General features: G+C 39.1%; 1 protein-coding gene across 2 annotated transcripts in view; it reads right to left on the bottom strand.

Moving 5' to 3' along the window:
• The window catches only part of spock2 (SPARC (osteonectin), cwcv and kazal like domains proteoglycan 2), a 45,527-nt gene extending 33,332 nt beyond the window's left edge, over window positions 1-12,195 (bottom strand). Inside the window, exon 1 of one of the 2 annotated variants that reach the window (XM_061745572.1) lies at window positions 11,781-12,195. In XM_061745572.1, coding sequence (XP_061601556.1) covers window positions 11,781-11,972 — 192 coding nt within the window. In that variant the 5' untranslated portion in view covers window positions 11,973-12,195. The remainder of the gene's footprint in view (window positions 1-11,780) is intronic. The other variant, XM_061745573.1, reaches the window with a different exon arrangement.
• Between the last annotated feature and the right edge of the window lie 11,676 nt (window positions 12,196-23,871).

Raw genomic sequence — 23,871 nt, 5'->3', positions numbered from 1 at the left:
AGGTGCTTGAAATATCCTTTTCTGTGTGTTCATGTGATTATATCCGTCAAATGTGTGGCTGACAGGCGTTTCTGTGTAAATGTCAGCTGTCAGCTGCAGCCAGTGTTCTGTGTGGTTATCCAGAGAGGTTGGCTCACGGTGACTGCAGACTGCATCGCTGCTTCATCAGTAACAAAGGACACAGTAATAACACTCTTGTAAGGAGATGAAGGTTCACACTCGACCTTTTCTCACAATTACTGCTAATATGATTCTTCTATATGTTCCACAAACACACAGAAGACGCTCACAAAGCTACAGTGAACTCAACAAACTGTGTCAAACAAGATAAATCTATGTTTTTTTGTAGGAAAAGGCACGATGAAGAAATTCAAAAGCAAAATTCAAAATGGTGCAAAATGTGGACGTGTCTGTTCCTTGAAAAACAGCCGGTTCACATGAAGCACAGCAAAAGATTGTTTACGTCCACTGAATTTACCCACAGGTCATTTTTAAATTGCTTCCTTTAAGCAACATCCAAAAGCAGAATAACCCTTCAAATAAAAACAAGAGGTACAACAGGGTCCACACCCGCCACACAGACGTGTTTAACACATTTAACATAAGCTTTTTATAATATTTAATTGGAAATCATTCCAGTAGGACGATGTTGGCCTTTGTGAAACAGAGATGCTCTCTGATTTCAGTTATGGTCAGGATCTAAACTGTAATTCTGATGCAAATTTTGTATTATCATGATTATGATGGTGTTTCATTAGATCAAATATTTACTATTTGCCAGTCTTAACCCTTTCGCATCAGTTTAATTGTCTTCTCTCAGCTCCTGCTGCCACTACCAGCGAGTTGTCAGAATTAACAGTTACACATTTTCTAGATTTGTCACCAGTGTTTGTTTTGACAGTGTCTAGTGCTCAAATTGCTAAATTGGCAAAAGTGAGAATAAATAAAAAGATACGCAGCAGCTGACCTGGATTTCTCTTGGACATGGAGGGAGAGTGGTGGCGGAGCTGTGTGGCTGATGAGAAAGACAAGATGCAAACACTGGATCGGCTTTGCAGAGGAAACTGCTTATCTAACGCAACATCAAACTATGTTGATATAAATGGCTAAACCCATGCCTCCAGTTATACACTGACACAATATTAATCATCATTTAAAACAGCTTTAAGAGTACTAATAGTTTACACAAAAGTGTGTTTCCTGTAAAAACAATTCCGCTCACAAAGCCCCGTCTGCTCTGGCACCACCCGCTGAAATTTAAAAAAATGTTGTCATTGGAAACGAAGACCGTGTGTGACAAGTCAACAACATTTTTAAATTGTTTCCAGAACATAACGACATCCAAAATACTCTCCTGTCATTGTTGCGACAGATAAAGGAATAAAGTAGAAAAAACACATTACACAAAAAGACGGAGGCAATAATATAATTGGAACTGCCACATGAATCTCAGTTGGAGTCATCACCTACATATCTCATCCTACAACCTTCACACCTCCAAGTTCCCTTTCATGGACTTTGTGGCTCTTTTTTAAAGCAGAATTCCTTCACCCATGACATTTACTAAAGTCTGTTGAAGTACACAAGTGTTGGGCATCGGCTCCTTCTAAAGATGCTGATGTTGTTCTCTCAAAAATGCTTATCATGATCTAAGCAGGGATGTTTTCTAGCAAGAGCTTATTCAGAAAGCTCAATAAACACAAGAACCGCTCTACACTTGGGGTTCTGCTAATGGATTATGACCCTTCTCCAGATTCTGTTGTTGGATAGGATTGCCACTTTTACTTTGAAGCCTGATATTTTGTCTTTTCTAGTCATCTCTGAGCAAAACTATTAACCGTTCCTAAGCACAAGGAAGCAGATTGTCCACATGCACCAATGTTTTATCTTACGTCAGTGAAACCAATGGCACTATACCTCAGAACTCTGCTGTCGTAGTAAAATACATGACCTCCAAACCTGATACAATGCAGCCTGAAGATTGAACAATTATAATGCCATGAGGTTGTCTGCAGTACACGCGGTGCCACATGCAGCACTGTATCACTTCCTCCCAACTAAAGGCTCCCATAAGGTCTCAATTGCTATTCACAGCTTCTTCGCATTGGCGCCACACGTGACATGCCTGAGATGAAACAAAACCCTCCGAGGATATTTTCATCCTATATGTTGTCTTATCTTCAATGCACACTGGGCTGCAGGCAAGCGAAGCAAGGCTTCTTATTTGTATGTCTGTGTGCACCCAGCAGGGCTCTGAGCCGTGCCTCAGGACTGCAGAGCAGAGGCAAGACTATCAATGCTGGAGAGGCTGGTCTACAAGCCAGAGAGAGGCTTATGCAAGAGAGCTTGAAGAACTGGGTAACTACAAGGTAAAGCAGAGGTTAGAGCTTTTAGAGACCGTGATCAGTGGTTAGAATAAGGACAAGGGCAGACATGTATCCGGTGCCCACAATTGTGTGTTTTTTTTTTAATGTTTTCTAACATTTTCCCTAATGTTTGGTTTGTTTGAAAAGACATAATGGAAAATTACAACCCTTTAGACAAGAACAATACATTTTTAATCAACAGTAGCAACTTGATATCACTCCTTACTCGTCACCCCTTTACGACTGCTTTACGATTTGTCACAGCTCAACTTAACTTTATCCACACAGCACTTTTCAGGCAGAAATGTGCCCTAAAGGATATAAACAAACAAAAAAAAAGACAAAAAAAGTTTGGAATTAAAAGATCAGCGATTTAATATATGCTTTCTCAATGATGTGAGTTTTAACTTTGGCATTAGGGTGCACTCACGCTAGCTGCGCTCAAGAGTGATTGACCTCCCCTAACAATTTCCCCGTTGGCCCGTATACTCTGAGTAATCTGGTCTCAGTCGTGGTTCTGCACGATTGCTGCTTCACGTATGTCATCACGTTGTTACATTAAGCGCCTGTTTATTTACTTGAGGCACGCACAGTCTCAGAGAATCACCGCAACGGAAAACAGCAGAGACAATAGGATGGCAAATGCTTCCAACTCTGTGTCTTTCTTTTTAGATTTTCTGGTCAGAGCCAACTCTCTCACATCTTTGGATTTCAGGATTACACCGCAGTGATGTCAAACTGCTGCATCTTCCCTTCATGGTTACATTTTTACATTTGGCACATGTCCACCTCCACATACATGTTGGAACCGCACCATGTTCAAGCACACCTCTTACAAAGATGACAGAGATCAGAAATAATACTATGCTTGAACACTGAACAGAGTACTCACACCTGCCAAAAAAACAACAAAAAATGACTTTTTGGGGCAATGATCCTTGCAAACAATACAGACTGTTTAGTGTGAGTGCACCCTGAAAAAGAGGGAGTGCCAGCGTTTTGCAACCTAGACTAGGAGCTGTTTCATGGAAAGCTCTGTATCCCACTCTAGACCTGGAAACTCAGGGATCCACAAGTCCACAAGTGACTAGTTCTTGTGCAGCTACAAGGATCATTAACATTATTATTGTAGTATTATTTGTAGTATTATGCAGTGTAGTCCAGCGGACTTCATTAGAAGCCCTTAAGTTTCAGAAACAGATGCCATGAAACTGCAGTCATTCCGACATCACTGTCATGGGACCAGTCCCATATAGAGTTGGCAACCCAACTCTATGTTGTCTAACCTGTGTTTCATGTTTTTAGAAGTTACATTTTAACCCAAATCATTATGTTTTCCTTCACTGAGCCAAACTATTTAGCTGCTTAAAGATAGCAAAGTGGTTTTATTAGACTAAACCATTTTCCATTTGTTTTTCTGACCTGAAAATGCAAAAGAAGGTAAAATCAAAGAGTCCCACACAAATTCCAGTCATGGGGCTCGAGTTTGAGCCCCTTCAAAGTCACCCCCGATCCATCTAACGCTAATATAAAGTATAATGAGGCAAAAGGGGATACTTGTGTTTCTGTTTTACACCAAAGGTTTTTACTGCATAATTGGGAGCAAGAATGTTGATTAAAAGGTCTTTAATTACCCGGACTAACTAAAATACCTGTCCATACTATTGCACAGCAGAGATCTCAAACCACGCATACGTAACCTGATATCTACGGAAACAAGTGAGCACCTATTGATATCAAAATTGACTGGTTTCACATTCATTTGAAATCATTTTAGTGCAGTGTTGTGATTTGTTTAGAGCTTTGCATTACATGTACCACACTGGGCCAATACAGATGTACAAATCACACTTAGCTCACAAAATATCTGTGCACTCATGCCAGCAATGTGCTCGCTGTCTAAAAATAAAAGCAACCCTTGTGCCTTTCGGGGTCCCGTGGGGAATAAGAAAACAGTCTGCGACTCACAGGAGAATCTGGTCTCAACAGCGGGAACCTTCACACTTCACTGGAGACACCAGACCTGTATAACAACGAGAAATCAATGAAGTTGCCTAGGTGAGAGCTAGAAGAAGGATGAGAATTAGCCAATGATTTGACACAAGGGACTCTAAAACCGTGTAATGGAATAAGAGTCACAAACAGAGCAACAGCAACAAGGCTGAAACATGGCTCTTTCTGCAGGAATGGCAGGCTGGTTGTTTTTCCAGGGGACTAACAAGTTCAGTCATGCATATATCAGTGGAATACTGCTAAAATACCTTAAGGTAAAGTCAAATGAATAACACTGTTTTTATTTAAGCTCAGTAAAAAAGATGTTTGAATTCCTGGATGCATGAACTGCTTATCCAATCTCTTCCTCGTGTTTCTCTTGTCACCAAACTCATCTGATTCTCAATTTTGTCATCATTTCCATGGTTCAATGATCTTCTGGGCCATGTTGTCAGAGGCAGTCGCTTCCTAAATCCAATTTCTTGAAATCCATTACTCCTCTGTCATTTAGTTTCGTGCAACCTCCTCATCTCCACCTAATCTCGGTCATCAAGGCCGCCTCAGCCGAGGCCTCCATCAGCTTTCTGCAAACTGCTCCACCACCATCAGCCCCATATACTCTGGGGGTCCTGCCCTATTTCCTGCCTTCATTTCATCATCTGCTGACTCCTCGAATTCTGGATTTACTTTTCTTTCATTTGAGTGTCAAGAATTCCTCTGAGGGCGGCACAGTGGCATGGGGGTTAGGACTGTCACAACACAGCAAGAAATAACCGGTTCAAATCCCAGCTGGGGTTATTTCTGTGAAGAGTTTTTTATGTTGTCCCCTTGCTTGTGTAGGTTTTTCTCCAGATGCTTCCAGAGTTCAAAAACATGCATGTTTGGCTGATTGGGGATGCAAAATTGACTGCAGAGGTGAGTTTGAGCATCCATCATCGTGATTCCATTACCACTACAACTGCACAAAAGCTAAATATCACAAAGGAAAACCTGCAAAGGAAACACTTCATCAAACCCTTGTTTCCAGCTGTTTTTGGCCTCATTAATACAATGTACTTACGCTATAACACTTAACCATTAGTCATTACTGCGTTAAAAGGCTTTGCCTTTGAATATTCATCTGAATGATCGTCTGCTGCCTTCGTCTTTTGTTTCTGTCTTCTATTTGGCAGTCGCAATAACTTGTCCAAAAACTAAACATTGTTCTGTTCTTTGAAATCGAGATCTTCTTCTTCTTTATTGTGAAAAGAAGTCTCAGAGGACGAGATAGGGAGAGCTACGCTCATAAAAAGAAAAATACTGTTCAAGGGAAACACTGGCTTGTCGCAGCGGTACCATCGTCGCAATTTAAGATTTTTCCGCTTTTGCTTTCGGATAAAGTGTAATGCAAATCCACCTCATGCCAGGGACTAAGCCCTCAACCTAATCCTTTATACCATATTTAACTTCTGTTTTCCAAAAATCACTGATGTATCAGACATTTTGAAATTCTGTGTATGGCCAGTAATCTGCTCTATTTTAACTCCCAACTATAAAAGTTAATGAGATGAGTGAAACAATGGATCGAGAGAGAGGTAGAGGAAAGAAAGCTTCTCATTCATTACTAGTGACTGTGGATGATTTCCTTATCTACTTTTATTTGATGGTAGTTAATTTTACAACAGGAAGTTTTATATGTAGCCTGAAACCGCTCAGAATAATGTAACATGAAATGCTTCTTGCTTTGGAAGGAATGTTGGGTCAGATTATTGCGTTGGGCCTGACATGCTGAGAGTTGCAGCTTTATTTCAGAGCAGATAAAAGCACTGTTGAATAATTACTTACTCGTATACTCACATATTTTTTAATTTTGGAGAGACTAAAACATGGAATCAATCTCCAAATACTTTAATGGTGTTACAGGGATAAACAGTTTCACCAGAAGCTTTTCAGACGTTCGCTGCTTAGAGCCACTAAGGTATGACAGGACAATAAATCAAATCCTTCAGTACGTCTGGGGTTAGTTGTTACCGCGAGATTCCCTCAGCTAACACCTGCTTTCAAAACAAGCAGCTCCAGTGTATTGTATAGTGTGTATGGTGTGCATGCTTTCCCGAGTTTGATCATGGCTAACATCTTCCCAGCAAGCCCTCTCTCCGAGGTATGAACGAATGGATTCGTGCTGCTATTTTCAGCTGCTTCAAGAGGGCAAATCGAATTGTTTTGTATTAGCAACTGTACCTGAGGATCCAGTCTTACACGGTCAGAGATTCAGACCGGCTTAAGCCCACGACCTTTGCAGTTTAAGTTAGGGCTACTTGGAAAAGAAAAAAAAAAAAGGAAAATCCTAATTTTCCACATTGAAGAAAATCCACCTGGACATAAATAACATTTTCAGATGAAGGTAAACCCTAAACCATTTTTGGCTACAGTCACCAGCGTGACCCCCATATCACATAAATAAATGACCTCATCTTACATACTAAAAGGAGGAAGAAATATCCCAGTTATGTCTAAATGGAGTCTATCCTGAAACGAACATATCATTTGGCAATTATTATCGCCTCTCACTGTCATTGTTTCTGTGCTCCTTGGGAGCCAAGTTTTTAAATCAGCAGTATTTCCAGTAGAGACAGCTCCTGGTTCTGAGAGGTTTATGGAAACGGGTTGGGTCTTCCATCTTTCAAAGAAGCTTAAATCACTCTATTCAAACTACTTCAGGGATTTTGTTTTTAATAATAACCAAGTGCTCTCTGCAGCAAACAAGCTATTTGGCGCACAGACTCACAGGTGAAGCAGAAGTAAAAGTCATGGCTGCATAAAAGGCAGAGGGAGGGGATGGCACAGTGTGTTTATAAAGGTTGGGTTATTTTGTGCATCTACTCAGTATGATAGTATTGTGTTTAAATAATTGGTGTTAAAGGATATTAAATTGAATTTTAGTGAAACAAAGGTTCTTAATGTGGCAAGAATTTCAAGAGCAACACTTAACCACCAAAACATAAATCAGCTGAGCTATTAGTCACACCTTTTTGAGTGAAGTTTCACTTTTGCAAGTAATGAAATCTCTTAAGAAATTTGAAATCGATCATTCTTGTTTATGACCCTGTTCCCTCCGGCTGTGCCAGCTGAACTGTTCCTGGAAGCAGCTCCAGCTTGGCACCATTAAAAGTTTATTTTTTTTCATCTTCTATTCAATTACAGCCAACCTACACCTCGGAAAACCAGCCAGGACCCCCCTCCCCCACAGAGTGCTGTTAGTCCATCCAAGCCCTGAACAACCCCGACCACCCGTCCCAGAACAGTTGGAGGTGATTAAGATGCAGTCCATCTGCCTTGCCGCAGAGCTCTGGATGCTCGCAGCCACGAAAAAGAATCTGGAGGAATGATAAGAAATGACTCATGCCAGTGCAAGGCATCACTAGGTAGATTAATGAATTTCTGATAAGCTGTTATCATCAGTTATAGAATTAATGCACCAGTGACAGTCTGTTTGAACACCAGGGAGCACGGGATTGTTCATTCTGAGGGGAGGGCGAGTGGTGATAAGTCACTGTTTGTCAGGACAGTCTTTAATGGAGTACTTGGCTCCAGTGTTACAGACACCATTATCCACAATTATTCTTTGTAATGATCAAAGAAAAGGCTGAAACCCACAAGCAGAAAGACGTCAAATTTGGTCTGAAACCAGCAGAAACGAACAAGGGGTGAGAATCAAGGTAAACAAAAGTAAAAACTCATGTCAAAGTTTGATCTGAGGTTAACAAACGTAGAACAAAAACAAACCCAGAATCACATCTTAATAAAAGCTGTCAGAACCCACAATAACTATTCCTCCCATTCTGCATATTTAATCCACCAACATCAGTGAGGGATTTGATGTTTTTGCAGCGGGGTCGGAGTGTTTTCTGCTCATTAAAAATGAAGCGAGTGGAGAACAGGTGCAGACAGGATTGGCACCGGATGGTACAGACCTGCCTCGCTCTCAAGGCATGCATTTTTAAGATAAGGTTTCACCAAGCACAGACATCGCAGGATAGGAGGGGAAATCACCTTGTAAAGAAAGAACATTTTCTGACGTCTCCTTGGTGGTACGCTTGATGCATGTAAACAATAAAGAAACCTTGGACTGGTGTGTCCTCATGAGCATCACATAACTGCACTGCAGTTTATCTCAAATCAGCAGAATAAAACATTAATCCAGGTAAAATATGTGGGGATTTTTTTTTTTATGTTGATCTGCTTTCAGCACACATATCAAACTGAATCTGTCATGAATAAAAAAATACAGACGTCTCCACCAATTAAATGTAGTGAAACTATCTGACTATATGAATGATTTGCATTCTTGGACATTAATCTTTTCTCTTATGGACATGAACACCTACATAACAAATACATGCAGAGTTTGTGTGTTCTAAATAATAAAATAAATAAATGAATGTGCACTCATCATTGTAATTGTTAATGAAATATGAAGCAGCATCAAAGCTGTTATTCTTGGGGTAACAGTAACCTCTGCAATCAGTTCCCATAACTGTCTCCTCTAGTCCTCTGTTTATTCATTTTTTTCCCAAGGATTTGGTGCATTAGTGGAATGAAATGTTGAGTGCACCTGTCAGATTAAGGGATTGAAGATATCCCATTCTATTATTTGTTGACTGTTACTGTTAAATCCAATCGCTTTGTCTTCCTGTGAAATAGATGGGATTGAGTGTGGGAGCTGTTTTTATCAGACGTGAAAGAGCCCCTTATCCTGATTCTGCTTTTACATTGAGCGGAAGAATAAAGATGAAATATTTACAGTGCTTTTCTCAGCAGCCTACAGTTTTGCGGTGTGTCTGTGCATTTGAGGGGTTGTGTGATTCTCCATGTGTGTACATGCAAAAGTGAGAGAGCGTGAGCTCGTCTTTCATGTTGTGTGGCTTTGATTATTACTTTCCGCAGTAGGATTAATAATATGCAGCATTAAACTCTCAGAGGACTCTGCAAGTCAACATCAATTTGTGCACTCTGAATAGCTATAACTGTGTCGCTGGCAATAATTTATACATCAACCAAAATAATTCCTTGAGACTGAATGGCTCATTTTCTCTGTTTTTTGAGGTTTTTTTCAGCACAAAGGCCAACACGAGGCATAGCCAATTAAATGTTCATTACATTTCATGTAAGACAACTCTCATTAAGAATAATGAGGGAAATACTAGAAGTGGTATTTCTGCTGTGGAGGTTTGCGGCTTTAATGATGTGCAGAAACCTCACAAAAAGATGCTTCCACTTTCCAGCCTGCAGGACTGGCAAGGGGATAGAGTCATCAAACTCCCCGCAATACATGCTACATCCCAACGCCACAACAGAGGGACCGCTGTTGCTACGGCAGCGAGCTGGAATCAAAGCAGTTTCTCTCAGTAATTCCCTCCGGAGGTTTAACAGCTCACATCTCTGATGTTTTTTTCCTGTCATCTTCATCATCACCAGAGACACCACCAAACTTTAATTCACCCCCAGACGCGCGCGCAGCACTAGCCCTGACAAAAATCCCATTCATCAACTTGCACAAGACACAATCACATATGTGCATGCATCTGGATGCACGTACACAGCGGGACAAGCACTCTAAGGAGTAACAATCATGAAGGAGATAGCTGTGGGGGCTCATTTGTGTTGTTTAGCAGCTTTGATGTGCAACTGGGAAACATGTAAAAAGCAGTGCAGATGGTATCCTCACCCTAAAGGGCAAACTCTCAAGGAAGGGGTATCTTTGAGTGTGCTTTATAATCCAGATGTGTTTGAGATTTTATTCGCTCTAGAGAAAGGACGTTTTTCTCTTTTCTCTTCCCATTCAACTATTTCAGAAGGTTAAACAAACATTTTGGATGAAAGCGATGCAAATATAGAGCAGCACCCAGAGAGTTATAATCCCACAGTAATTCTGACTTAATCTTTTCATGCCAACAGTTTCATTACTTTCCTAAGTACAGTACCGGAGGACATACTCTTAAAGTAATCATGGCCAAAGTAATCCATCCCCAAGAGGAGTGTCTTCCAATTTTCACATGCATTTGCTTTTCCTTTTTCTTTGGGGACGTGAATGACCGGGGTTTCATGGAGGCATATAAACGTGCTTCAAAAAAGTGATGCTGCAGTCTTTCTCTACGGTTGCTGTTTAGAAAAGCTCTTCTTCTTCTCCTCCTCATAAGATGCGCTGTTGTTTTTGTATAGATGCTCAGACTCAAGCCAGTCTGCTCACATTTCTTATCCAATAATGGGACAGATCATGTGCTGCAGTACCCTCCTAGGATCATTTAAACCCAATTAACAGGAGTCCTGTGGAACCTAATCCAACTGCACTATACTGTCTAAATCCTGTTGGGATCATTAGTAATCATTTGACAGAGCTGGAGGCAGAACTGCATCCATACACTCACAGACACAGCGATACATCACCAGGCATACCCTGCAGGCTTTAATCAATCCTTGCAGCCCAGTTCAGTCTGCTCAATAGGCACCTATGCACATCGATCAATCAATGCCCCTCTGTTCTAAATGCTCCAGTCTCTCGTTGGTGAATTCTCTTGAGACACTTCTGGAAACACATCAGGAGTAACACAGATTAGGGGCAGTATGATGGATTAGGCCACTACTGTCGGGCAAATGTGGTTTAACCATGAATTGCTTCTAATTAGGAAAGGGCCATTGCAGTAAAAGTTGATACATTTATATTATATAATATTATATATATATATATATATATATATATATATATATATATATATATATATATATATATATATATATATATATATATATATATATATATATATATATATATATATATATATATATATTAGGGCTTGTGGTTGTAAATGTATCTCATCACCATCACTGCAATTCTGAACTTGTCCTTATCAAGGAAGTTTTCTAATTGCATTTACCCTTTTAGAAATATATTAAAAACCCCTGTTAATGCCCCCCCTCTTTTTTTTTACCACAAAGAACATCCATCAAACTATAGATGTGTTAAATGTATGGTCTGCATGAATGAATGGTGAAAAAAAGTCACTGGAAATATAATGCGTCGTACATTTTCCACTTTCATTGGGTTCCAGATGTATTTAACAGTCCAGATACCTATGAAATAGAACCTCATATTGACCGATTTTGAATATGTTCCTCATCTTGAAACCTTCATTTATCTGTGTTTCTCCATTGTGGGCCATGTTGGACCCACAGCAACCAACTTTGTGTGAATAATCGTGTGAAGATGGGAGCACATGCTTCCCCCCCATCAAGGCTGATTTATGGTTCCGCGTTACCACCAAACGCGCGTCGCCGCGTGCCCTACGCCGTAACCCTACGGCGTAGGCTGTGCGTCGATTTAACGCGGGACCATAAATTCAGGCTTGAGCCGCCGCATCCTCCGCATCTCAGTGCGACACTCACATCTCGGAAGCGATTCCAGTGCTTGATCTTGCGGCTGTACTGTGAAATGGTGGACAGCCACTGCTCGTCTTCCATGAAATTCCCCGTTTTTTCCGCCTCTTTCACGCTCTTCACGTCCGCCTGCAGGGCAGTAGAGCCCGCCAGCATCACCAGCGGGACGAGGAGGCAGGCGAAATCCGAAATATCCACCATGGTCACGGACACGCAGGGGGAAAAAAAAAAAAAAAAAAAAAGACTCCAACAAACACCTCACGCTCGGACCGAGTGACGGATGTCCTGTTGTTGGGAAGCGGCGGGTGCTGAGGCTGATTAGCCTGCAGGATGCTGCTGGTGCTGGAGGGGGAGGAGAGGGCTGTGTGGGAGCTGGTCCCTCTATGCCGATGTGGGACACCTTTTGGGGCGTTTCTGAGAGGATGCAGGAGATTTACGCCTTTTTCTAGAAGTGCTGCTCATCAAACCCCACGTGACTCTCGTTTTCAGCACTCCTCCCAGTTTACCTCAAGATGTGCACGTTTGAATTAATGAATTAATTGTCTTTATTTCGGTCTTTGTACAAGTTGTTTTACAAAACAAAATGAAAAAAGTAAAATAAACATTGCTTTTGCCGAAAAGGTGTAGGCTGAAGCCGTAGCATACAGGACTGTCTCAGAAAATTAGAATATTGTGATAAAGTTCTTTATTTTCTGTAATGCAATTAAAAAAAACAAAAATTTCATACATTCTGGATTCATTACAAATCAACTGAAATATTGCAAGCCTTTTATTATTTTAATATTGCTGATTATGGTTTACAGTTTAAGATTAAGATTCCCAGAATATTCTAATTTTTTGAGATAGGATACCTATTTGAGTTTTCGTAAGCTGTAAACCATGATCAGCAATATTAAAATAATAAAAGGCTTGCAATATTTCAGTTGATTTGTAATGAATCCAGAATGTATGACATTTTTGTTTTTGTAATTGTATTACAGAAAATCACATTTTTGCATTACATTTTTGCATATTCTAATTTTCTGAGACAGTCCTCTATAGTGCCTACCCCTTTTTCTCTTGTGATCAGCTTAAATCTGAAACATTAGCATTGATCCGTGGAAACAAACAATGCATAAAGAAGACAAAAAAAAAAAAATAATAATACAAAATATAAAATTGACATTTCACATTCTAGAATGTTTTTGATAATATACTTTATAGTTATAGTGTTTTATATTTATTTACAATATTTTCTTTAAACATTTTCTTGAACTTGTAAATAGAACTGCACATTTTTAGGTCATTGTCACAACTATTCCATATTTCTCTTGCCTAACTTGATGTACATCTCTTTTTAATATTTGTTCTTGCTGTCATCATCTCAAACATGAGTTTCCCCCTCAGGTCATAGCGGGTTTCTTTTATTTGGAACAATTCCTGAATGCAGTTTGGAAGCAGTTTCTGCTGTGCTTTAAAGGGGACATATTATGGCATTTAATGTATATTTTAAACAGGCCTTGAATGTCTTCAAAAACAATCTAAAGCTTGTTTTTTCTACCTAAATCAGAAATTCAGCCTCTGGGCCATGTCTTTAGTTTTACAGATAATAAAGCCTTTTTTTCTGTGATTCATTTTCAGGGCGGGGGGGCTATGATAATGAGGCTCTGCACTGATTGGCTGCTTGAATGACGTGTAGGAGGGGAGGAGACAAAGCGTCGCTCCGGGCAGAAGAGCAGCGGCTGCGTAGCAAAGCGTGTCCACGGTTCTGCGTTAAATCAACGCGTACCCTACGCCGTAGGCTCTGCGTTGTAACGCGGAACCATAAATCAGCCTTTAGTCACCTCGTCTTCACACAGGAAGATTGAATTTAATTCTAAATAGGTACACCACCGTTATTTACTCCGATTCCTCATCATTTCACTTCTTATGTTACAAGACAAATGAATCATTTTAACTGTAAAGAAATGACAACACTGAATTTTCACAAATGGCAACTTTATTGTTAAAATATATAAATAAAATGTATGCACTATTGCTGGCTCAAGGAAGGACCGCGGGTCTTCTGAATGTGAGCAGCTCCAGGTGCTTGAAAGATCTGAAACCACAGAAGAAAAATGTATTACGGTACTGAGCCGCCGGCTCCGGGGGGCCGGCTCCCCCGGAGCCGGCCCCCCGGAGCCCCCGGGCTCGGAGCTCCGGGTTCTGAGGTCCGAACCCGGAGTTCCTCGACGGTCCGGTCCGTGAGCAGCTCCGGTGCACCGGAGCTAAGCGAAATACTTAGCCCATGCAAAGATCATACAAATATAAATAACATAAAAAAAAAAAGGAACTTACCGCTGACTCGTGTGCAGTTGCCGGGTCCATGCTGTTGGAACTGATCCTTTTATGAGGGTGAATGTCGATGCAAAACCTCATTTTAACTCTCCCTCGCTGTTGAAACCGGTGGAAAACAGTCACCGCTGCTGAACAATGGCGGAGCTCCAGCCGGCGGAGAGAGCTGGTTGTGGGCATGGTTTCAGCAGCGGAGGAGACCGAGGGCGTGGTTTGCATTTTGGTGACGTAAAGAAAATGCACAAATCTAAACGGCCCGTAGAAACCACATGACACTGGGGGATTCAGTCGGGCGGGGGGGAACAGACCTTGCAGATTTTCATGGGATTTCATCTTCTCTGAATTGGCAGGCTGAGGGGAGACCCCTTTATATATGTTAAAACAAGAAAAAACGTGTTTTTCATAATAGGTCCCCTTTAAAGGCAAATAAAACAGATTTCTGTTCAACTATATCATGGAATTTTAGAGTATTATATTTAATAAAGAGATTATTTGTTGGTTCATAATAGTCAGATCTATTAATTATCCTTAAAGCTATTTTCTGAAGTAAGAAAATAGGGGTTTGTATTTGTTTTATAGGTGCTACCCCATACCTCCACACAATAAGTCATGTATGGAACTATGAGTGAGTAATACATCAAAAACTGTGCTCTTTGACAGAAGATATCATTTGCTTTACTTAATATTGCTGGGGTTTTAGACATTTTTGATTTTACCCTATTTATATGTGATTTCCAGCAAAGTGTATCATCAATTATTACCCCCAGGAACTTATTTTCGTTTGGAAGGAGCCCAGTAATGAAAGAAGACACTAAAGGACCGTAGATGAATCATAGTCTTTTTTAACATATAGAGCTGTTTGGGCATTGAAATGGTGAACACAGGGAAAGGAACAAGCAAACCACACTAAAACATGGCAGCGGTACTATCATGCTGCACTCGTTTAATTCCTCATACATGCTTTCATTTCATCCCGGATTGACTACTGCAACGCACTTTTCACTGCACTCAGTTCTTCTGCTCTGGATCACCTACAGTTAATCCAAAATGCTGCTGCGAGACTCAACAGGTGAAATAGACGGTCACACATTACTCCCATAATTAAATCTCTCCCAGTTTCATTTAGAATACAGTTTAAAATCCTCACCCTCACCCCCAGAGCACTGCATGGTCAGGCTCCCCCTTATATATCCGACCTACTGGAACTGTATTCACCAGCTCGCCCGCTCAGATCAAATATGCAGAATTTACTGGCTATCCCTCGCACCCGCCTTAAGACTCATGGTGACCGAGCTTTCAAGGTTATGGCCACTAAACTTTGGAATGCTGTGCCTGCAACTTTTAGATCTATTGAGCCTGTGAGCTCTTTTAAAAGCCAACTAAAAATCTACCTTTTTAAACAGGCTTTTATGTAAACTGCATTGTTTTAAGTTATTTTATGTCTTTTCCTTTCTATTATGTACTGTATGCTATGTATTTTATTGCTCTAAACTGTTTCATTCTGTAAAGCACATTGTGACAAATGTCTGAAAAGCACTATATAAATAAACTTCACTTACTTGTGCTAGAGGGGCACTTGAGCTGTTTTTGCATAAAGGAAATCATTGAAGCAGATTATTACCATGAAAAGTGCCGTCCAGTGTAAGAAAAGTGGTTTTGAGTGGAATATCTTGTATGTCTTATAGCACAAAGATGAGCCAAAACAAAACAACACAGAATGCAAAATGTCCAAAATGGAAAGTACTGACTAAGTGTAAAATATAAAAGTGTAAAGGGTGTTAGGTCTTTTTTTTGTGTTCCACCATTGTTGAAACGTCAATAAAACAGTTGATTAAAGAACTGGCTGATTTGCATTTTGTTTTATTGTATTTTTAAATCAAAATTAAAATGTTCCTAACCAAAATCACTTTTAGATGTTAAACCAGTTTCTTCAGTTAAATTATTCTAAGAAGCAAAGTAAATAATTGATTTGATGAATTATTTATAATTATTTTCCAGATGCTACACTGATGGGAGTCCACTTACTTGGTTTTACAAGAGTCTTCAGTCATCTTACATCGTCAACAGATGGAGTTGGTGGAGTTGTCACAAAGAGGAATTCATGAGTGTGGTTGTTTGGTTCACGACTTAAAGCAAAAGTAGGAGATGTTTGATTTAAGTTTTTTTCTTTTTTTTTATAATCCATAAAATGTAAATGCAGTCTAAGAAAAGACTCATTTATTTTATACTATTGGAACATTAAAAAATAAGCAATTAAATAAACACATTCTGATGTATTATTCTGGAGGATAAAGGTTTTTAGAATAGTTGCTTATCCTTACCCAGCAGAGTAATAAACTGATATATTGAAGTTTAAAACAAAAAACATCCAACACATTTATTCTGAAATGAGCCATTCTGCTTGATATTGTTGTCCATTTTCTGAGGAATTTTTGGGAATTTATGATAATAATCTATATTCATTATAGATAACCAAACTGGATTAAATCAGTTAAAACAAAAGAGTTATTCAAAGTCACTCATAATTACAAATATTGTGTAACTAAGATGTAACTTTGAGGACTGGTAAATCATTTTTAGAGACAGAACCTCACTCTTGACTCCTGAAAACGTCATGTGGTGAAGTGAAGATGGTTGGAGAATTTTAATGTATTTAGTAAAAGATGACTCAGTCTAACCCCGCTTACATTAAATTGAGATGTTGTTCTGCAGTGGTACAGCTAATCAAAATATACACCAAAAAAAAATCACATTACACGCTTTGCATTATTCTTCTGTCGTTTTCGAAAGCAATAAAAGAAAAGAAATAAAAGAAAAAAATAAGCCATGAAAGCAAAGATGTCACAGGCTGTTCATGCTCTTCTTCCTGTTTTTACATGTTTTCACTTGAATCCCTCTTTTGAGCATAATGAAGCATCTCTTTAGTCTGTCTAATCACAAAAAAGTTCTACTTTTCTTTCATATAGGATAGTTTGGCATTTCCCAAGCTAAGGAGACCATGAAAGCTTTGAAGCTGCTTTCCTTTAAATTTTAGAGCATTCAATCAGTTCTTACCACAGCTGCCAGTTTGATACGTCTGGCTCATTTCTCTCAGCGAGGAGCCTTTTAAAGTCAAAAAGCATTAGACCACACTTCCTGTGTTTGGCCATTCCTCCCTGGCTTCAACCATATCTAATTACATTTTTCTGTGACATTTAAATGCAACACAACCGATATTAGAATATTATTTGCACCTGTTTTATTCCTGCTGCTAGACGCTTAATGAAGCTGAATAGAGAGACATTTGACAAAAAGAGCATTTAATGACTCACAAAGAGCTGCAGAGCTCTTGTAATTGCCAGTGAATTTAATATGAGTCTGCAGTGAGAAAAAAAAAAAGCTAATGAATGCATTTAAATGTTCACATTTGATGCAATAGATTAATCCATGTCTAAAACGATAAATACCGGGAAAAAAATAGTCTTTTTCACCAAAGGCAGTGAAATAAAGCTGGAACAAATTACCGGTAGATGTTAAGAGTTTATGAAAATGGACAAAGGAGTTTGGTGGTACTGCTTTATGTGTTAATTGCTACCTGTTCTGACAAACAGTGTGGATGTTTTGTGAGTCTGATTAAGTTCACTTTAAATGAAGTTCACTTTTGATCTTTTGATCTTTGATCGTTTGCTTGTTTTTGGGTGCGTTTCTTAGCTCTGCGCTGCGATATTGTGTCTGAGTGCACTGTCACTGCATCCACCCTCGCTGCACTCTCAACCCTAGAGAGACGCATTTAATGACAGCTTGTAATTGAAATGCTGGATTAAGTGATGCCATCTTTATTTGATCCTTGGAGGAGTGTCTGTGAGCCTGTCTTATTAAAAGCTAGGCATCATCTAATCTCTAGGCTGAATGCAATCTAGTTTATGTATAAAGATAAAGCGGCAGGAAGTTATTCACACTGAACATTTGTCCAACATGATAAAATCAGCATGTGAAAGCTATTGTGCATGTCATAATCCTCATATAATGACGTGTGTTTAAACATACATATAACGCTTTATGTGCACATTTCTAATCCTACAAAGATAGGATGGAAATAAAATATTCATGTGCATATGATTGAAAATGGACTGTACTTGGTACTTTTACACTCAGCCATAGCTGTACTTCTGCAACTGCTGCAATCTGCCCACGTTACTCCATATAACATCAAGAGCAATAAAATAAATGTACACATTTAAAATGTGTTATTAGCTAATGCATGTAACGGTATATTTAAGGTAAAACCCTTGCAGCTGCTCCAGTGGGAGTCAGGCACAGCCCTGCTCCAGACAGATGTTATGTGACAGTCACAGAGCAGGGATCTGGGGCGAGGGAGGGGGGTGAACATGACAGCCGACTAGTGTTCAAGCCATTCTCTGAGAACAGTTTCAGAAAAAAGAAAAAGTCTCTGTCACGCTAGAATAGTCACATAGCCATGGGGGGGTTTCAGGTAATCGTCTCAAGAAAGACATGTGAATACATTGTGACTGAGGTCTCCCTAGATCTTACGATCTGAGACTCGACGGGAAAGATGGCCGCAGGATGGAGATGTATGGATCAAATGATGCTCATACACAAAACATGGTGGTTACAACTGAAAAAACATCCTCTGATCTATACGTCAACGGCCTGTTTTATATGAGATCCATGTTATTTGAATGTTTTGCGTTTCACACTCAGTAACGTAAGGTTATACTCAACCAATACAAGGCATTGTTTAATAAATTTAGCAATTTTTTGGCTTCTCTATATTTCCATTATGTCAGTCACATGGCATTAGAATTGATTGGATCAGATTGTGCTGAGATCAATTCCTTGGCTAAAACTTGGCTACTTTTACAGCTTTTTCATGGATTGCTCTGAAATTTGATACTTTCTTTTAAACATCTCTTGATGATGAATCCGGATAACTTTGATATTGCTGATATCACGAGCAGCGAGATAACATTAAAGAACTTATTTAAGGAAAGATTTTGTGTGACGTGTAATTTCCCATGGGGACTTAATAAAAACTGAATCGAATCGAATCAAAACACAACACTGAACTGAACTCAATTTATTTGAATATAATTGCACTGGATGAATAGAATAGAATAGAATAGAACAGAACAGAACAAAAGAGAAGAGAACAAAAAGCAGTTGAATCACCTGAGATCATCATGACTTAATTAGGGTGTTGTTCTTGTAGTCTGGCAACCATCAAGCTGATGATGCCCCATGTGCCACCAGCAACGGTGTTAGGTGATACACAGTCTGTCATGCAGCAACCAAACTAAAACTCACAGCTCAATTCAACAGTTCAATGTCCTGAATACGGAGACGCTCTGTCACATCCAGGATTAAGGCCCAATCCCAATTCTCCTTCACTCGCCATTCTTTTCTCCACTCGCACTTCTTTTCTTCCCTAAGCCCTAAAAAAGAAGGGGGAGATTTTAGGGCACTTGAGATCTAGGGCACTTGGCCCAGGTGCCTGTCCCAATTCTCCCCCTACCCCTCGTTTTCATCCCTTCCCTGATCAGGAAGCTGATAGCCAAAAGCTGTTTTAATTTCAGCTGTAGCGCTGTTAATATGGCACTTTATTAAGTTTTAATATTTTTTCAGGTATAATGGTAACCTTAAGATCCCCAACCGGGGCTCAGTTTATCCAAATAACGCCTGTTAAGAAATTTGACCCGATGTTTTCGGAGATGAGAAGAGCCGCCGGCCCCGGGGAGCAGCCTCAGCTCACAGCCCGAGAAGAGACGTGTCCGCCGGGTGAAGCTGCTCCGTCAGCCCCGGGAGAGACACTCTCTCCCGGGACGCAGCTCTGTTGAGAATCACGCCGGCTGAAATAAATCATTTAGGAATATGTTGGTTTAATAGATGAAATCTAACAGTTGTAGCTACGCCTGTTAAGAAATTTGCTCCGAAATTTAGAGATTTCTGTCTGCCGGGTCCGGAGCTTGGGTCCGCGTTAAATCGACGCAGATCCTACGGCGTAGGTTGCGTAACCTCCGCCGTAGGATCTGCGTTGGTGTAACGCGGAACCATAAATCCCTTTATTCTGGCGTGATCTTCCGCAACTTTATCTGAAAGTGTGTAAATTACCCAGATAACAGCTGGATTACTTTGTGGTTTCTGAAGACTATTATATCAGAAACATCCAAAACAAATCTGACGAGTCACAGGATTATTTCTCTCTATTTCTCTGAGACCAGTCTGCCTGTTTGCCTTCGGTCGGCGAGTCAAATCGACGCAGAGCCTCTTTTTTTCATACCCCCTCGCTCGCCAAGTCAGCATCTGAAATCCCTCGATTTGAAGGGGCTATTCTCAGCCCCTAGCCCTCGTTATGCCCCCTCCCCCTAGGTGAAAAGAGGAATTGGGACACCACTACCTTCACGGGAACGCGCAAAAGTTAGGGTTAGGGAAGAAAAGGAGGGCGAGGGGGAGTATTGGGACGCACCCTAAATAATCTTTTAACTCCTCCTATAATCTTGTTTCTCTGTCTCTTTCTGATGCCGTTGTCTGACAACTGGATAGAGAGGTGTTGGAATTAGGTTAGGCTTATGCTGTACCATTGTAGGGAAAGCTATGCTTTGACATATTGGCTTGTGGTTTTTATTCGACTTTTAAACTCTTCTACTTTTTACTGTTTTTATGTCAAGCCCTTTAGATTGTCTTGAACATGAAATGTGCCATACAAATAAACTTACCTTGCCTTACACTAAAAAAAAAACAACCTTTAGTTATAACACTGAAGTGGCACATATAAACAAAACAATAATTATAATACAGAAGAAATTAAATTATTATTAATTATTATAAATTATAATACAGAAAAAAGAAGCCAGTGGAATCTGGACGGTTTTTTATTGTCACATATTTGTACTTTAGTACTTATAAGTAGCTGGATTGTAAAAGCATGTTATTACAGCTTTATTACTACATTTAATTAAGGATCTAGACACAGCAGACCTCTACTGGGAAACCAGGCTGAATGTTTTGGTTTTCAGTGCTGCTGTTTAAATCACTAATTCATGCTTTTTTTTAAATGTTATTATGGGACATCACTATGATATTACATTGTTGTTGGGTGGATTTTGTTAGACTCTAAATGCTGTTTGGAGGTGTTGTCAGTGTTATCATCTAACTTTGATATAAAAAATATGCGTACATTTACATAGTCTTTTATTTTTGGTACTTTCTGGGCTCCTGATAGGTCATGTAAGACAAGTAAACATGGATTATGTCATATAAACTCAGCATGTTTTGATTAAAACCAAACATTAAAAACATTACTTAGAGTCCCTCTAAATAATGACAAGGATCCTTACCTACATATACTGTCATTTGTTTACAGTTTAATGTGTGTGCATTCAGTTTTGTTTTTATTTATAATGTTATCATTTACATAGAATCGTGACCTCTGAGACATATTTATTCAAATAATGAGTGATAATGAATAAAAATAAAAATGAGTATAAAACAGAGGCATGACAATACAAACTGTAAACTACAAATGATACAGCCCATGTGTGTTTAACATCTCAAAGTGAAAAGATAAATAGTTTAATGCCTCTTCTATAGTTGTAAATGTATTTGAACTTTATTGCACAAATAAATTATTTAATTTTACTAAATGTGAAATTACATAATGAGAAATATTTTCTACGTCTGTTTACTATATGCACCAGTTAATTAATTAGGCATTAATTTAGCTGACATTTCATTTTAATGCCATACAGTACATGTTAAAAACTTAAAGAAATCCAGAGAATTTCTAAAAACTTAAAAGTGGTGTGTACAGTTGTAAATCTTTGATAAAGAAGAGTTTGCCTCAGCAAAACTTTGCCAAACATGATAGTTTCTACTCCCCTGAGAGTGCAGGTCTGTTTCTGCTTCTTCCAGCAATAAATCAGAACCTACATGTCGTGCAGTCCCAGCTCTAGTTTCACGTGATGCAAGCTCAGGAGACCAATTGGGAGTCGTGCGTTTAATGCTGAAGTTTCTCCTGGTAAACACATGGCTCATGTATCAGAGGACAGAGTCTGTATGGAAGGAAATATTTTACACTGAAATTCAATCCTTCTCTGTTTTGTTTTGTTAAAATAATGTCAGTGACTGAACAGCATGTTTCATGCTATAGTATAGACACATCATGCAACACAATCCAAGAACCTTTTTTTTTAATTTAAAAATACCTCTTTTGGAACTAAACAATAAAAGTACTTTATAGGATGCTTGGTAGTTGAGCCGAGCCAGGAGTAAATACATTTAATTCACTGCCTTTATGCATTCTAAATGCTCTGGTTATTTCAGCACCAATTACAGAAAAAAAGAAAGAATGACAAATATAATAGTGTCCTTTTTTATTCTTTTCATTGTTCCTTTGATTAAATCAAACGGTTCCAGAAGAAAAACCTCCTGAACGATCCATTTGACAGTAGATCTATTCCACATGAATTACATAACCCGAGGCTAGCCAGCCTAATAGCTCTCCAAGGCCTGTTTGACTTAGAGAACACAGCATCTGCCACACTTTTTCTTTTCCATTTAGCTTTCCAATGAAATGGTAAAAAAAAACAAACTTTTCCTTTGAAATAATGATAAGGGACGCTCAACTAAATCACATGTGCATGGTGCAGGGCAACATGCACATGTGGACGAAGCCACGTGATACAGTGCCCGTGGACAGAGACAATCTAAACAATGAAAAAATGAAGAATAAAAAAAGCATAGGCATTAGCATTCACCCTTTATGGTTAAACATTCTCACAGTGTGTGTTTAAACCCGCACTGTAGCGCCATCTTGTGGATATGATGTTGTATTACAGTCTGTAGTTCCAGTGAAAGTTGCCCTTTGTTGAACCGTGGAAAGTTACTACAACATATATCTATAAAATAAATGCTGGGCTGAAGTATGATTTAGGGTCTATGAACTTTACTTGACTTGATTGATTTTATGCAGGTTTACTAGATTTCAGATGGAAATATTTTATTAAACTCATTTTACAGTTTTATGGAAGGCTAGAAGTTACATTATGAATATTTTCCACAAGGAGCAATGCAGCAACCTTTTAAAATGTAGCACATTACTGAAGATAAAAACGTTGTTTTTCAAAGCTGTTGACTTCTAACATATACGAATAATGGAGTCAGATATACGGATTTGCAGATATCTGATATGTTCACTGCTTTACACTAGGATAATTGTCTAATCCTTAATTGGTATGCTTTAAATGTAAAAATGTTCAATAATATAGGTAAATAACATCCTTTTCTTTGTGTTTTTAATCATAACACCTCTGTATGTTATTATTTCCACTTTTTGTTACTTGCCGACATGTCTCCAGCTTTTTCCTTTTGTAAATGTTCATTGTATGATTCTTTTTTTTTTCTTATATTTTTATACTCTTTTGTTGTTGGCCTTCATCTTAATTACTTTTGTTGACCACTTGTAATTTGTTTTGTCTATGAAATGTGCTTTAGAAATAATCCAACCTTGCCTTAAAGTAAATGTATACCCAGTAACTAAAAGCAGATATGTACATCTAAACTTGTAGTGTCCCCCCTCCCTCTCTCCCTCCACTAGTATAAACTTCCAAAGCAAACATTATCCAAACTGGAAAAAGCAGTTTCGCCCCCCTTTTTCTCCCCCTTGGTGAGTGTGTGCGTGCATGTATGAGGTGGTTTTGGAGAGTTGACGTGTTCAAAGTCAGGAAGTGTGAAAGTTGCTTGATTGTTTGCTCACCAATTTAATAGACTTCTAGGATTTTTTTAAAAGAGC

The sequence above is a fragment of the Cololabis saira genome, chromosome 17 (assembly GCF_033807715.1).
Source record: "Cololabis saira isolate AMF1-May2022 chromosome 17, fColSai1.1, whole genome shotgun sequence".
Taxonomy (NCBI): domain Eukaryota; kingdom Metazoa; phylum Chordata; class Actinopteri; order Beloniformes; family Belonidae; genus Cololabis; species Cololabis saira.
This window is presented reverse-complemented; position numbering and strand designations above follow the sequence as displayed.